General features: G+C 36.1%; 1 protein-coding gene and 1 non-coding gene across 2 annotated transcripts in view; one reads left to right on the forward strand and one right to left on the reverse strand.

Moving 5' to 3' along the window:
• Positions 1-3,448: 3,448 nt before the first annotated feature.
• Positions 3,449-16,384, reverse strand: part of SLC30A7 (solute carrier family 30 member 7) — a 92,638-nt gene continuing 79,702 nt past the window's right edge. Inside the window, exons 10-11 of the mRNA XM_052637549.1 lie at positions 11,775-11,924; positions 3,449-3,550 (exon numbers count right to left, since the gene is read on the reverse strand). Of these exons, the coding sequence (XP_052493509.1) occupies positions 3,503-3,550; positions 11,775-11,924 (198 nt within the window). The 3' untranslated portion in view covers positions 3,449-3,502. The remainder of the gene's footprint in view (positions 3,551-11,774; positions 11,925-16,384) is intronic.
• LOC128045851 (U6 spliceosomal RNA) lies at positions 13,686-13,789 on the forward strand. The gene has a single exon (XR_008199185.1). It is a non-coding gene; the product is annotated as a U6 spliceosomal RNA (small nuclear RNA).

The following is a 16,384-nucleotide window of genomic DNA, read 5'->3' on the forward strand; positions in this document are numbered from 1 at the left end:
GTTAAAAGTATCCAATGGAGAGATGTCACTATTTAAAAAAAAAAAAATCAGGAACTGGTTACACAAGAGTAGAAAAGTAAAAAACAGTAAAAAATTAATTATATCTTTCATAAAGAATACTATGGAAATAATATTCTAAACCTCATAATTAGCTATGAAAAATAACACAGTAAAACTCCATTTATAAAGTGCCTTAATGTACCAAAAATGGAGGTCAGATGTCTTTTATTTAAAAATGCTTTTTCATTTACATAAAAGCAAATATTATTAGATTGGAGACACAGCACAGAAGAGTAGAAAGAACTCTTGACTTGGAGTCAGAAAACCTAGATTCTGGTCTTGACTTTGCCACTATAATTATTTCTGTGACCTTGAGCAAATGACAGCATTTCTGGGCTTCAGTTTTCTCATCTGTAAAATGAGAGGTAGAACAAGACTGCTTCTACGGACAGTCTCCTTGTATGTAAAATTCTAAAATTCTATGTTCAGCGATGAATTATTTTTATTCTTAAGCCCCAGAATTATATGAGGATGCTACCATATTAATAATATCTATTAAACTGATTATTCTGTAGGAGGTTAAAAAAAATTACATAACTCTGATCAACTGCATCTGGAGTCAGTGATTTGGCTGTTTAACAAAGGTGCACAAAAGTCACAGTATTTTGGCTACTGGTGTATACAAACAGGCTTTGAAGAATGCTGGAGCATTCCAGGTTTACGAGAAATGCCAGTTACATCTGTTTCCACTTCCTCACGTCTCTGCAGAAGAGGCTGTGGGATGCATGAGGAACACTGAGCTACAGATAAACTAGATACCGTCATTCAACAAAGCACACAAGGAGCCAGCAAAATACAGGAGCTGTGAATAGGTTAAGCCCTTCATCTCGATCAATATATTCGTAGATGTAAAAACACAAAACTAGGTATATAGTCTAGGTATATTTCTATTTGGGGAAGTTTACTTGGCAAGGTAAACATTCCCTGAGCAATACAAATTTGTTCTCCAGAGTATATTTTGGTTCTTAAAATATTAGCAAAATTATATCAGATTTTTTTCCCCCAAAATTAGCCCAACATTAGAATCCCCAATAGGGACATTCTAAATGTATTTTATAAGAATAGTCAAGTAATATTTCTCAGTGAAATTATCTACTTTAGCAAAACATCTGTGTTAGAACACTGAGAGGACAAAAGTATTTCCTAAGAGTAAGAAAAAAAAATTGTTTTCCTGTTGTACACACAGATTTAAGAACATTTAATTAAATCATAAATGTTAATGCCAATCTGTTAAATGATATGAATTGGATATCTCTTATAACAGGTGCAAAATAAAGAGTTTCATCCTGGTCAAATGTCCTAAAAAAACCACACTCATGCACTTGTGTACTGAGTGTAAAAGTTAAAGTGATGCATATTTTGACAGAAAACTTCACTTGGAATAGAGGACTCAGTGAAAGGCAGAAGTGGATCTTCAGTGTGCACTGGTAAATTTTATAGGCCAATGCAAATATTACCTCTGTATGCAAAGTATCAGTACAGTTTCACATAATTAGTTTTTAAAGGTACACATCAAAGTCCCTGCCTTCATGCAAATCTGTCAGTTTCCACAATATGCCAAAACCTAAAGAATATCTCAGGCTTGGCAGTGGATGCAACTTCCAAGTGACTACTTATACTTACAGTGAAAAAGTAGTACTGTTATCAGGACATTTCCTTTAATATATCCCTCTTGAAACATCTTAACAATTGTTTCAGTTAAAAGCATTCTGTTGACAGGAATTTTTAGCTTCAGAACTGCCTGGCAATATGTAAAAATACTTTGAAAATACTACATAATCTGCAGATAAAGGAGAATATCGATAGTTCATGGCAATCTGCAGTGGTTTAGAAAAGCATAAAGAAAGCAGTCTGTAGTTTACAGTATATTTCATAAATTGTAGGTCAGAAATAGAGCAATAGGTACTCTGAAACTTAAGACAAAATCAACAGTGATTTCTGCCACATCAGTGAAAAAGTGCTTATTACTTATCTTCATTCTAAACATTCATTTCCATCCTGCAGGGTTCCCCCCCAAGAAAATTAAAATATTTTTAAACTTTTCCCTTTCAGTTAAAAGGGAATGTACATTATAAGAAAATGAAGTACAGTGGGAAAATATCTATGCAGATCAATTTCTTCATAAAACATAGAGAATATTTAAGTAGAGTGTTCAAGCACTTATCTCAAATTGCAATTTTATTTTTCAAATAAACAAGAACCTAGAAATCAACTTATTTATGAACTCCCAAGATACTTGTGTTAGGAGTTCTATATTACCACATTTACTCCATAACTTCCAATACTTCAAACTCAGTAAAATGCCACTTTAGGATTCCTGAAAGCAATTGTATTTTTGCAATGCTTGCATAGGAAAACAATTATAGGACTTGGCATTTGAAGAACGAAAAAGCAAAATAACATTGTCACAACCTTTTCTGCTTTCACTCTACATGCTTTTCCCTTTCATTAAGAGAATCTAAAAACAGCAAAGAGATACAGGAAAGTTTATCATAGACACAGTAGCTTTTTAGAAATTTGAAATTTAGCACATGTGATAAGTAAAAACACCTGTCTGTATAACAGAAGCATCTGCAAAGTTTTGAAAACACAGTCCACAAAATAATTTAATATAATAACTGAATTTGATTTAAAAAGCAAAATAACACCTTTTATTTTTTGACGAGAGAGCAATAAAAGGCAAATTTTTCTGTATCTAAACCTATGCTTGGAGTACACAAAAAGACATCTGTAGATGTTACTAACAAGAGTCTTATTTTGTACAGAATACAGAATACCCATTAAAAAAAAAAAACATATACATGACCTTTGATGGAACATTTCTATGCTGGCAAATACATTTTCTGATACAAAGGCACTTTGAAAACCCAATATGGTTTGGTTCATAAGTTTGCAAGGTACAAACAATTTCACAAACATATGATTATATTGAAAAACGTCAACTACTGTGACATTACATATAAAACAGATTTCCATTTCTTATTTTTTTTCCTTTTTTAAAATAACACTGGTTTTGTGGGAATGAAAGCAGTGGTTTCCAGCAGCTTCAGTGAAGACATTCCAGATGATTAGAGACCCACAGTCTGAATTTCTTACTGGCTAGCATGAGGGGTGGGAGTGAGGGCATTTGAAATGAAAAAAAAAAAAGGAAACAATACCGAGAAAACAATACCCTGGAACAAAACTAGAAACCTCAGAAATCAAAATGGTTTGGTAAGAAGAGCACAAAGACAAGACCAGAAGTCCAGGAGAGATCCTCTTACTTCTGACCGCTTAGTTGTAAACTCCCGGCAGAGCACGAACAGTGGACTCTACCTGGTCTACTTGGTGCTGGAGAGTTGTAGTGATGATTTCTCTTTTTAGAAAGCTAGGTACAATGTTTAGGATTGTACAGTACCAGAAAAATTAGGTCCCCCCAAAAAGCATGGTTTCTTTTCACTCATTACATGGCCGCAAAGTCAATCTGTACATAAAGCTGTCTCACTCCGGCCTGAAAAGTTAAAAAAAAATAAATAAATAAGAACATTAAACAAATTATAACAGACTATATATTTCTGAAAAGTAGTAGGAAACTTTTTTTTTCTTTCTTTTTGAAAAAGGGAAGAATTATTTTTCTCTTCTGTCTTTGGGAAAGAATTCCCCATTTTTCATCATAAAGTGCCAATAATTTTATTTTAGAAACAAGTATGTTAATAAGTTATAAAAACAAACAAAAATATTCTCCATATAGCTCTACAAAAGAAAGCTGTGCTACTAATTACATGCCTTGCCCAAGTGAATTTTGGAAAAATGAGGTTACCCATCTACCTGTATTCTCCTAGAGAGAACACCACAGTGATTGACGAGTTGGCTATTAAAATCAGAAGTCAATGCCATCTATATCTTCCTATGATAAATGATTTGTAAACACTGAAATAAGTAAAACCATCTATTAGTTATTGATTCCATTACACATCCATTACAATTTCCTTCAATTTTGGATACAAACTTGCTATTCAAGGACACTGCTCTCAAAATTGCCCCCATCTCTTCTGTATCAATTTTTCTATATTTCCTGTCTACAATTCCTTTACTCTACTCTCTCTTGAACCCGTTTCAACCAAACTTTTGCTGCCAACCACTTCCTCTAAATTGCTCAGACCAGTGCTCAATTCTCAGTCCTCATCTTAGTAACTGGTCTATACAGGGGATCAGTTCCTCCTGCTAAAACACTTTTCCCACTCTTAGCTTCCACAGAATACTCATTGGTTGCCCTTTTACCTCACTTATCAGTCTTTCTCAGTCTCCTTTGCGGGTTCTGCCTCCTGTCTGAACACTAAACACTCAAATACCCAAAGACTCAATCCTCAGATCCCTTCTTTTTTGGTACTTCCCTCTAGATGGTCTTACCCAATATTCAGACTTTCAGTACCATCTAACATTCTCACACTTTTTGTAGGCTGAAACCTACCTACCATCTACTTGACAGTTCTACTTAAGAATGTCTGAAAGCACCGAAACACAGCTAAGCTGATCACTATCTCCTCCCCTCAAACCTGCTGATCAGGTATCTTCTCCAGCTCAATTCCTCCCTCAATGTTGCAACCGCCTTTCTTTCTCTCACTCCCAACCCATTATTAGCAAAACCTGTTTGCCTTACCTGCAAAATAATGAAAATCTAGAGTTTTATCACTTTACGGCACCTCCACTGCTATCCCCTGGCCTGAGTCACTATCATCTCTTATCTGTATTCTGTAATGGCCTGTGAACTAGTTTTCACCCTTTTACCTTTGCACTTCTTTGGTCTGTTTCCATCAGAGCAACCATGGCGCTGTCACTGTATCACTCAAACCAAACAACAGTTTAATCTCCCTTAGTCCTTTGGTCTGAGTCCTTACAGTGGCCTTTAAAGCTCTCCCATGATCTGGTCCCTGATTCCCTCTCTTGTTTTATTTTGTGTTCCTCTCCCTCTGGTCACTCTGTTCCAGCCACAACTGGCCCTTCTGCCTGGAACAATGGTCCTCAAGACTGCCATGTGACATATTCCCTCTCTTGTCACATCTCTACTCAGATGTCAGTAAGGCTTGCCCTGACCACCCCATACCAAATGCAGTCAATTCATTCATCCAACAAATACGTTTTGTGCATCTCTTAGATTCCTGGTACTGTTCTGTCCCCTGGGAATACAATAGCCAACAAAACAGGTATAAAATACCTTGTGTTCAAAGAGTTTATAAGCTATTGGGAACTAGGAAGGAGAGGGAGATGATAAATAATCAAGTATATATAGTATGTCAGATGAGATGATGAGATAGATATCATCTATCTATACATCTATCCATCCATAAAGAAAACAAAACAAAAAAGCTTGGTGCAAGAAATGGTAAATGCTTCAGCACCTCTGGTCTCCCTACTCTGCTCTCCTTATCTTGAACACTTCTCACTTTCTAATATATCATAAAACTTCTTTGCTGTGATACTGTTTATTATCACTCTCCATTGATAATGGACTCTCTCTGAAATAAGATTGTCTATTTTTTCACTGCTGACTCCCAGAACCTCAAGTAGTGCCCATCACACAGTAAGTGATTAACAAACATTTGTTGGATGAACTGAAATTCTACTAATTTCCTTCTTTCAAATAAACAACTTGAAAAACATTTAAGCATACCATCAGTTACAATAAGCACTCTGTCAGTAACACAGAATGAAAAGTAAATTAGAACATTTAAAAGAAAGGAAAATCCAGAGTGGGGGGATACAATAATAATACTAGCTTTTCATAGGAATTTCTGGGCTCCTCAAAGCATTGCTTCCAGCATGGCTTTCTTTCCCTCTAAGCATTCAAGCTGGAGGGCTCTGCCCAACACTATGAATGCCCAAAGAGGCAGGAGCTGCTCTAATGAAATAAAAAGCCCGATAAGACCCTAGTGCCTTTCTAGCACAGAAAACATGTTAGCTTTTTTGTCTCATTAAAAAGGAAAAAAAAAAAATCCTTACTGTCGTAAAGTTAAAGTTCTCTGAAAATGCATTTAATAGCATGTACCTTAAAGAGGTCTGTGGCAGAAAAAAGATAGAACTTAATATCTTATGATTTTAAGCTAAAAACTGAAACAGAATCTCAGATTTTCTAATTTTAGAATTGTGGATAAATATCAATCCTACCTATCTCACAAAACTGTTGTATATTCATCCAGTATTTGACATTTAATAAATCCTTATTACGTAACAGGCACTATTGTAAGAATCATGTGTGAATATATGAGAATGATTCTACATGCTATAAAAAACTTATGATTGATTATATTTGATTTACTCAACCCACATGGACCCAAAATAACTATACTTAGGAAACCCTTTTGCAAATTTCTTGTATATCAAGCTCAAGTTGTTTATCAGTGGTCAAGTTGTGTCTAACTTTTTATTGCCCAAATAAACTGGCTTAATTTCTTTTCAACAAACTTGTTAATGAAAGTTCAATGGACAAAATAAGTTGGTCTCCCATTATTATCTCTGCCACTTTCCTAAATCCTGGCCCAAATACAGTGAAGATGGTAATAAGAAATGAGGTAGCCCAAGGCAATAAAAAAAAGGGGGGGAGAAAAACAAAGAGGCTAGGTAAATTGATCTTTGCATAATTATGAGTTAATTACTCAAGCTGGTATTTTTCCCCTGAGGGACCACTGCTTCATACAAAAGCTGTGTCTAACAGGAAAAGTGATGTGTTTCATCCATCTGGCTGGATGGGCACAGCTTTAAGTCTTCCAGGTTCCCATTTTCCTTTCTCAATTTCCTTCAAAGTAGAGAGAAAAGCGAAATTTTCAAAGACTCCTATAGTATGTCACCTACTTTCTGAACGCAAACTAGGTTTCCTATACAGTTTATTCTCATGACAAATACTCCAGATCAAAACGGTGCTTGGTTCCCTTAAATATTCTACTATTGACATTAGCACTCAGAGGCCTGCTGAGGGTTGTCCTTCAAAAAAGTGAAAACCATAGAATACTTGTATCTAATATCCTGAGAATCATGTACAAACCATAAAAAAAATCAGTTAAAACTTTTTAAAATGGGAAAGACAGTTATTTTTGACACCTATGCTTCTAAGAAAATAACTGTTAATGTGATGTCATAGACTTAGAATATTTGCCATAAATATTCATTGCTGTGGCAAGGAAAATAAATCAGCAATAAAAATTTAGAAAAATAAACAAGACTATGGCTATAGAAGATTACTGATTGTTTGTACTTCTCTCTCAATTCTCAAAAACTACAGAAACTTTCTACTTTAGTTTTTGACTGAATGTATTATATTAATCTTTACCCTATAAAAATGAATTTTTAAAAAACTGCCTTAGTCTTTCATGTGAAAACAAAATCATCTAAGAATTCATGAAATAGTGACTGAATACGATGAAATTACAAGTCATGAACAATCACGTGGGTCTGGACTCCTTTTTCTATAAACTGGGGCTAATAAATACCCCACCTGTCTTGTAAGGATAGACTAATACATTAGGTACCCATCACAGTGCTTGGCATGTGGAGGGCTCTCAATAAGGCTAGCTGCTGATGCTGTTGTTATTTCCACCACCATCAACAAATGAGCATTTAAACCCTGTGGATTAATGAAAAACAACCAATACTTACAAAAGATAACCACCCCCCCCACAAACAGCAAAGGGTGGAAACACAGCTGGCCACCTGGAAGGCTGGATAGCTTTTTCCTCCTTTCTGCTCTCCCCTCCCAGGAGACACAACAAGGTGGGGTGAGGTCTGCTGTCAGAAACACTGAAGGGGTTATGCATGCAGGAGAGTGGTGGAGGCAGGAGATTCTGAATCTTGGGGAACTCTCAACTGGGCTAGTGAGGAGGCTCTTCAGCTTCCTTCTGGGTGTCAGTGTTAACTTCTCTTTTGAGCCTAGAGACTAGAGCATAGAAGGCTGAAGCAGGAAGCTGAGGAGTTAGGACTTAACAGGCAGAAACAGGCCAGAAGAGAAGAAAAAATGGAAAATACCAAAATAGAGGTTCTATTGAAGAGTAAATAACATGCATTAAGTTAAATCATCTTTTCTGCTTTGTGGAGCTGAGAAGGGTTATGAGCCCAAGCATATTCTAGATTTTTCTTCTAACATTATTTCTAAACAAAAGTGTGTCTGAAAAATTAACAGATGATATCAGCCAGTTCAAAACAAGAAACATAAAACGATAAACTGCCTTCCTCATCCAGTTTCCCAAGTCCACATCCTGTTCAAATACTAAATGTAAATAATGTTTTCTAGTTCATCAATTCCCAAAAAATACATCATTTTTAAAAAGTTAGTGCATGCAGTGAGGAGAATGGACTTTTTCAATGTTAACAAAAGCCTTGTAGTTTAAAACGGGATTATCACTTAACTAATAATCCCAAAGAAATATAAGTACTGAAGAGACTTCTACCAATTCTCTTGTGTTATTCTACATTTGTGACAGCAACCCAGTTGCCGTAAGCATTCATGATTAAATGATAACTATGGAAAATGAGAATAAAAATACATGCTTAATGCACAGTTCCAAAGAGTCACAAAGCTTATAGATTTATAAACAAAACAAAAAGCCATAGTTCTCAAATTTAATGTTAACCTCAAAGTTATCTCCATACAAATTTTAACAAGAACAACCTAAAAAAAATTTTTTTTAATCAATTTAAGATCAGCTCTAAGAAAAATACATTAAAGTATTATAGAAGTGCCAGGTATTGAGAAAATTCTTCTTTTGGTCTTTTGGAACTAAGGCCACCAATATTTAAAGTCTTTCTACAAGAAAAGTACTTAAAGCATTAGTGTAACTTTTTTCTAAAAACTGAAGCTAAGTAAAATCTATGATTAAGATATAATTTAAATTTTTTAAAAATGTAAAAAAACTTAAATTTCAATTCACGAATTGAAAATGTTACTGTAAGCCCTAGGATATACTCATAGCATAATGAATATGCGTGATGAGGGCATAAGCAGAAAAGGAAAAAAAAAAAACCCTTCAATTTCACATATTTCAGAACCAAAATAACTATCACACATCAACTTACAATCATTAAATGTGTGGAATCAAAGTTATGAGTAGGGTGACTTTACTCTCCCCACTGGGAAAAATGTGTTGAACCATTTTCACTGCAATCTAAGACAGTCCCTGGTCTCTGCAAGGAATGAAATCAAGTTGGTTTGACCTTAGCTGATAAAAAGGCTTAAATATGTTTTAGAGCTGCAAATTTTCAAAACCAAAATACAGCTTCCAAAACCAAAGAAGCAGCTGAGTAAACTTTCAATTTCAGCCATTTTCAAAGCCAAGATTTCTACGGTTACCAAAAGAACCTCCCTCCACATACTTCAATTACAACTTCAGCACTTCTTAGCACAGACACCACTGCTTGTGCATCTCTAAACCTGTAAGTCACACTCCTTTCTCAGAGGGAGAACTGTGATTTAAGTGCCAAAGTTTTAGGACAGCACGAGGTATTCCAGAGCTGGACAGACGCCCATGCTGTGAGGGTGGAAGGACATGGTATAACTAGGAGAAAATCAATAGACTGACGGAAAGAATCATGATCTAGAAATGGCAGTGGAAAGCAAGGTTGTTGAAGGCTACTGAAGGCTAGCCACGCTCTCCTTTTTGCCTCTGAAAAAGGGAGGAGGTGTGAGGATTCTGACTTACTGTGAAGGTTTTTACATGCTGCATTATGAAACTCATAATAGTATAGATTTCTTACCGCATCTGCTAAGAAAAGACTTGGTTCTTAAAACTCTAGGATAAATAAATGGTACTAGTATATTGTTTTGCAGTAGATAAGTCTTGCTGTTGCCTACGTTATAAGACCATTTCGTTAATTATTCCAAAGGAACATAACCATACATCTCTCTTTTATTAGACAAGAGAAATCATTTAATTTATGCTAAGGTACTGAATTCAAACTGTCCATCTGTCCCTCTCTCTTTCTCTCATTTGTATACGAGGCTTAGAGGGTCTTTAAGGCTTTAGAGAGAAAGCAACAATCGAATTGGACCTTTACATTAGAGTAGGATTTTTGTCTCATACAGATAAGTAGATAGTCTAGTGGGGCTGCAGTATGATGTACAGGCAGTGAATAATAGCAGTAGAGAGGCTGAAAAGTTAATTGGGTCATGCTAGATAGTCTGGGCTTTATGCTGGTGGTAATGAGGAGCCACCGAAATTTTATTTTTTAACTTTTTATTCTGAAAAGACTTAAAGACAAAAGAAGAGCACAATAAATACCTATCTACCCATCACTTATATAAACCAATCACGAACGTTTTGCCATATTTGCTTTTTTCTCTGTATGTGTATTTATTTGTAATCCTTTTCACTTTTGCTGAAGCACTGAAAAGTTAGACATCCTGATGCTCTGCCACTAAAGCCTTTGGCATGTATCTCCTAAGAACATGAGTATTCTTCTAGAGCCACAATACCATATCATACCCAAGAAATTTAACACCTACACAATTATGTGAGCTATTATGTATTTATATTTCAATTTCCTGATTATCCAGCAGTTTCCTTTGTGATGTTTCTCCCCAGTTTAAGGTCCAATCAGGCACCACACACTGCATTTAATTGTGAAAGTGAGTGAAAGTGAGGTCACTCAGTCGTGTCCGACTCTTTGCAACCCCATGGACTGTAGCCTATCAGGCTCCTCCATCCATGGGATTTTCCAGGCAGGAGTGCTAGAGTGGATTGCCATTTCCTTCTCCACTTTAAAGTCTTCACTTTAATTGTGAAGTCCCCTCTAATTTAGAAAAAGCCCCTATAATTCCTTTTATTCCTTTCATGACACTTTTTAAGAATGCAGGGTGACAGGCCTCAAGCTAGGTTTGTCTGGTTGTTTACTAGTGACTGGATTTACATTAACCGTTTCTGACAAGAGTACCACACAGGCCATGTATACTTCCCACTGCATCACATCAGGAGGTTTGGGTCAGTTTTTAAGCACAGATTTTTATGGCATCAGTGGAATCAGTTTCCACATTAGGTTATGTGTTAGATAAATTTGGCAGCAGTGTCAACATCTACATTTTCTGACAAATATTTCCAGCAAACCAGACTCCTCCTCCAAAAAAAAAATCTGTGGTCTCTCTCTCCTCAGATATTCTTGACATGATGTACTTATTTTCCAGTAGGTTCAGAATAACCTAGTAATCACTTTTAGTTTATCAGTTACTATGTCAACTCATGATGGCATAAACATTACCTGATATAATTTGGTTGCAGCCATGAACTGACTAATTCATGATTCCATATATAGAATTAAGAAAAACTCAAGAGCATCTTAAGTCATTAAATCACAAAGAAGGAGTGGTGGCTTTGCTATCAACAAAAATGTTAAGAGAGTTTGCTCTAAGTTAAAGCGACTGACCAGGCATTATTCTTATTCCAAATACTATCTTAGAATTCCTAGCTTCAAATAGCATTTAACATGTCTTATAAGGAGTATACAGTAAGGGAGAATCTACTTTTTCATAAAGGAGCTCAAATCAGCTCAATGATGAATAAACAGGACTATCTTCATTAAGAGTATTCACTAAAGCAAGGATCTCCCAAATTTGACTCTGTGATTGAAAAAATCTTTTATATGTACCCCACAGTATAGAATATATATACTTAATATGTTAAATAGTAAATATTTTTAAAACTAGTAGATACAATAAATTCTTAGACCCTTAAAAGAGGTTAGTAAAAATATCATACCTGAGTAAAAATGTTATGCGTTTGGCTTAAAATCCACCTGGCATCAGCATCAGGTGCTACTACTAATTTCAAGGTCCCAACATAAACATCAGAACATAAGGTCCAGAAATGCTGTTCTTGTAAACTGTAAACTCCTTGCAACTGCTGCACCTAAAATATGAAGAGCAGATATTAACATGACATCAAATATAAGTGGATGCACCTTAAATCATTACACAACACATCAGTAAACATGGATTCTACCCTCTAAGGAAAAACGTGGGCTGGTGGGGTGGGTTCGAACTGATTAAAATACCTATTGAGTACTTACTATGTGCTGGTACTATGACAGGTGTTCAGGAAATATAAATGAACACATATCAAAATTTGTAGGGCATAGATGAGAGAGTGCCTAGGGGAAATTTACATTTTCAAATACAGCTGACTGGAGAACAGTGCAGGGGAAGGGACGCCAGCCTGCCTCTCAGTCAAAAATCTGAGGATGCAACCAACCATGGATCATGTAGTACCATGGTATTTACTACTGAAAAAAAAAAAGATTCCATGTATAAGTAGAACGTGCAGTTCAAACCTGTGCTGTTCAAGAGTCAACCATACATCGATCAGAGGATAAACATAAATACAAAAGAGCTAAGAAATTAGGAAAAGAACAACAAAGTCAACTTAAGAAATAAAAAGGAAAGAAATAAAGGATGGGAAGCAGAAATGTGGAAATGATGGAATTCTCAATGTCAAAACACTACTTCTTTGAAAAAATCAGTGAGCTAGAGAGTCAGTGTTGATACACAGTGGGGGCATATTTTAGACAGGATGAGTCTTCATTGTGTACAACTGTCAGAAACTACAGGATCTTTGCACTCCCAGGACCCAGGAAACTAAATGCCAACATATACCCTTCCCCAGCTCATGTGACAACCAAAAACGGGAGGGATGGCTCTAAGTCTTTCCAGTGGCTCCGTAAGTGTTCCTCACCCTGAGGTTGAGAACCAGTGACAAGACAAACTCTGATGGAGTTAAAAAAGTAAATAAATATGTAATTAAACAAAGTACAAAATGAAAAAGGAAAACTACCAATAATCAATTTAAATAACCATAAAAGGGAATACTATATGAATGCATCAACATACAAGTATACAATATATCACAACCAAGTAGAATCCTACACTTCTCACCATCTCTACTGCTATCAGTCCAGTTAAAGCCACTCTAGTTTGATTAAGCGGTCTCCGTATTGCTAGCCTTGCACCTCTTCATCTAGTCTCAAAATAGGAGCCCAAGTGAGATTCTGTTGCTTTAAGTCAGATGCTTTCATTCTGCTCAAAATCCTCAGTAGATTCCCATCTTACTCTGAATCAAAACCAATGCTTCCACAATAACTCACAGGGACCCATGTGATGTGGCCGCTTGTCATGTACCACATTCATGAGATGATCTCCTCCTCCTCCTCCCCCGCTTGCTTCCTCTTCCCCAGCTATAGCAGCATTCTCACCACTCTGTGAAGAGTCTGAAACACTCCTGTCTCAGGGTTTGCAGCATCCCCTTTGCTTGGAGTGTCCTTCCTTTCACAGTAATGACTGGTCTACTTTATGTGGGCCTTTACTCAAACGCCAACTTCTCAGGAAGCCTTTCTACTGTTATCCCAGATAAAACAACGTTTTCATTTTTACATTTCTCTGCTTTGTTTTACTTTTCAGCAGCTAGTGACACACGCCACATTACTTATGTTATTTATATTGTTTATTGCCTGTCTACTCTGACAGAACTCAAGCTCAATAAGAGCAGGGATTTATTTTTGAGTTTCATGTTTGTATCCTGAACACCTAAAACTATAAGCATCTAAGCCTGGCCTGCAAGTAAGTGCTCAGTAAACAGTATATGTATGTATATAAAATGAATAAACACTCAATTTTGGTGTTTGCTTTGGCAGCACATATACTAAAATTAGAATGATACAGAGATTAACTTGGCCCTCGTCCAAGAATGACATGCAAATTTGTGAAGTGTTCTCAATTTTTGTGGTGATCATTTCACAGTGTACATGTATATCAAAACATCAAATTGTACACTTTAAATATATATAATTTTAATTTATCAATTTTAGCTCACTAAACCTGGAAAAAAATAAATAATAAAATCAGAAAAACAACAAAAAACACAATTTTAAGAAACTAGACAAAAATGAATAAATTTTGGGAAATTATTTCAGAAGATACAGAAAATCCTGTAATATAAGAAAAAAAACCCAGAAAATATGAAAGGACCATTAAAAATTGAAAAGGTAATAAAAGTTCTCTTTCATAAAGCCTCCTCAGCCCTGTCAAGTCCCAGAGGGAAAACTTTCAAGTAACTTAACCTCTTAGTTTTGCCAGAAAATAAAAAAGAGGCGCTACCTCATTTAAGGAAAAATAATCTTGATCCCCAACCAGATAAAGACAGTAACATATAAGCTGAATTCTCTTATGAATTAAGTAAGCTAAATCCAACAGTATATTAAAAAAACAACGTATCATGACTAAGTTAGGTTTATCCCAAGAGGGAAACAATAAACATCAGAAATTCTATTACTGTTATTCTTCAATTAATGAAGCAAACGAGAAAAATCACACAATCATTTTAATAAAAGAATTGCAATTACTTAATAAAATTCAACCCCTATTTATGCTTAGAAGGACACTTCCTTAACTTACTAAAAGCTATCTACCAAAAATGTATAGAAAACACTTATGGAAAAAAACATCAGATGTATTCCATTGAAGATCAGGAAAATCTTTACAAAGATGCCCAAACTATTGCTATTGTTCAGTATCTCTGTAGATAGTAGATCTGGAAGAGATGAACTAAGATCAGAACACAGAAATTAAAAGAGGCTCAATGTAAAAAGATCTTTATAACAATTAGATCAACTTTAAAGAGAAAGAGGTTACTCTGTGAAGAGATTAACCACTGGTTCCTGGAAATGGTCAAGAAGCTGGATGACCAACTAAATGTTGCAGAGGAGATTCTTGCAACAGACAGAAGTCTGGACCAAGGGAATAATAAGATCTTTTCAAATTCTGAGATTCTCTGATTCTTAGGTAATCTATTTGAGATGTTAACTACGAAAAGGTTGAACTTTTTATCAAAATATTTATTTTTATCAGAATCTGATGCATATAGGATTACCTTCTTTCAGCTCCAAGACTCCTGGTGGGAAATTGAGACAATACCTACTGTGCTCATTTAAGAAAAAACAAAACTGCTTTTACTGGGGAAACAGGGCAAGGTGGACTTTCTCTTCCTCTTTCAGGACTCTGATGACAGAGCAGTTTGAAGTTGATATCCTCTACATTTTTCTAAAGAGTATCCTCACGAATGGTGTGCTGCTGCTGCTGCTAAGTTGCTTCAGTCATGTCCAACTCTGTGTGACCCCATAGATGGCAGCCCACCAGGCTCCGCCATCCCCGGGATTCTCCAGGCAAGAACACTGGAGTAGGTTGCCATTTCCTTCCCCAATGCATGAAAGTGAAAAGTGAAGTCGCTCAGTTGTGCCCGACTCTTCGCGACCCCATGGACTGCAGCCTACCAGGCTCCTCCACCCATGGGATTTTCCAGGCAAGAATACTGGAGTGGGGTGCCATTACCTTCTCCCACGAATGGTGTAGTGAAACACCAATGCTAGTGAAACAACATGCTGACTGAAGAGATTTCTCCTACCTCCATAGAAATAGCAGTATAAGTACATTCTTGCAAGTTATTCTAAAGCCTAAGTTAAGGAATGACTCTTACAGAAATTGGCATTAACTTTCCTCAAATTAAAAATGTGCAGAAAGTGTAGTTACAGATGAAAGTCTATGTTGCTCTCCTTGTTCTGACAGTGTGGTGTAACAAAAAGAGCAGGAGCTTCTAAAGCCAGAATTATATGGATTAGAATCCTGATTCAGCCGCTACCATCTGTGATCTTTGAGTTATTTAAATCTTCTGAGCCTCAATTTTACTCAATTTTCCTAAGGAAAGGAATAGGAAACTTAGCCTGTATGGTTAATTTGAAGAACAGAAACAATATATGTACATCACTTAGTATAGGGGCCAGCTTAGAGTAGGCATTCACTAAATTGTCCCTTTCTCTTCCACAATTATGCTGACTGGTCCTCCCTTAAAATCATAAAACCACAAAAGTCAAACGGGCAGCATTTCACTTTCCCTATGTCAGAAAGAACTATTCTACACTTTCTCTTTTTTCCTCTCGTCTTCTCATTTCTCTGTATGATTACACTGCCCTGTAAGTCAAAGAGAAAATAGAGCCACACAGAAAAGCTCTTCTGACTCACCAAATCTACCAGTCAACCCTCATCTATTTCAGCATTCTCTGTCTTCCCTTGTGGGATACAGTACCCCTGGCTCCTAGCTACAATTAATTCCTCCATAACTCTTTGGATCCTATCCCTTCTCACCTTCTCAAGAACTTCATTCCTTCATTAAATTAATCTGCTTCACTACCATATCATCAATTTCTTCCTCTCAGATGGCATGTTCCCATTAGCAACACACATGCTCCCAAGCTGCACTGTGCAATACAGAAGTCACTCGACACACGTGGCTAAAATGCATGAAAATGTAATGAAATCAGAAAA

This window comes from Budorcas taxicolor, chromosome 3 (genome assembly GCF_023091745.1).
Source record: "Budorcas taxicolor isolate Tak-1 chromosome 3, Takin1.1, whole genome shotgun sequence".
NCBI classification, from domain to species: domain Eukaryota; kingdom Metazoa; phylum Chordata; class Mammalia; order Artiodactyla; family Bovidae; genus Budorcas; species Budorcas taxicolor.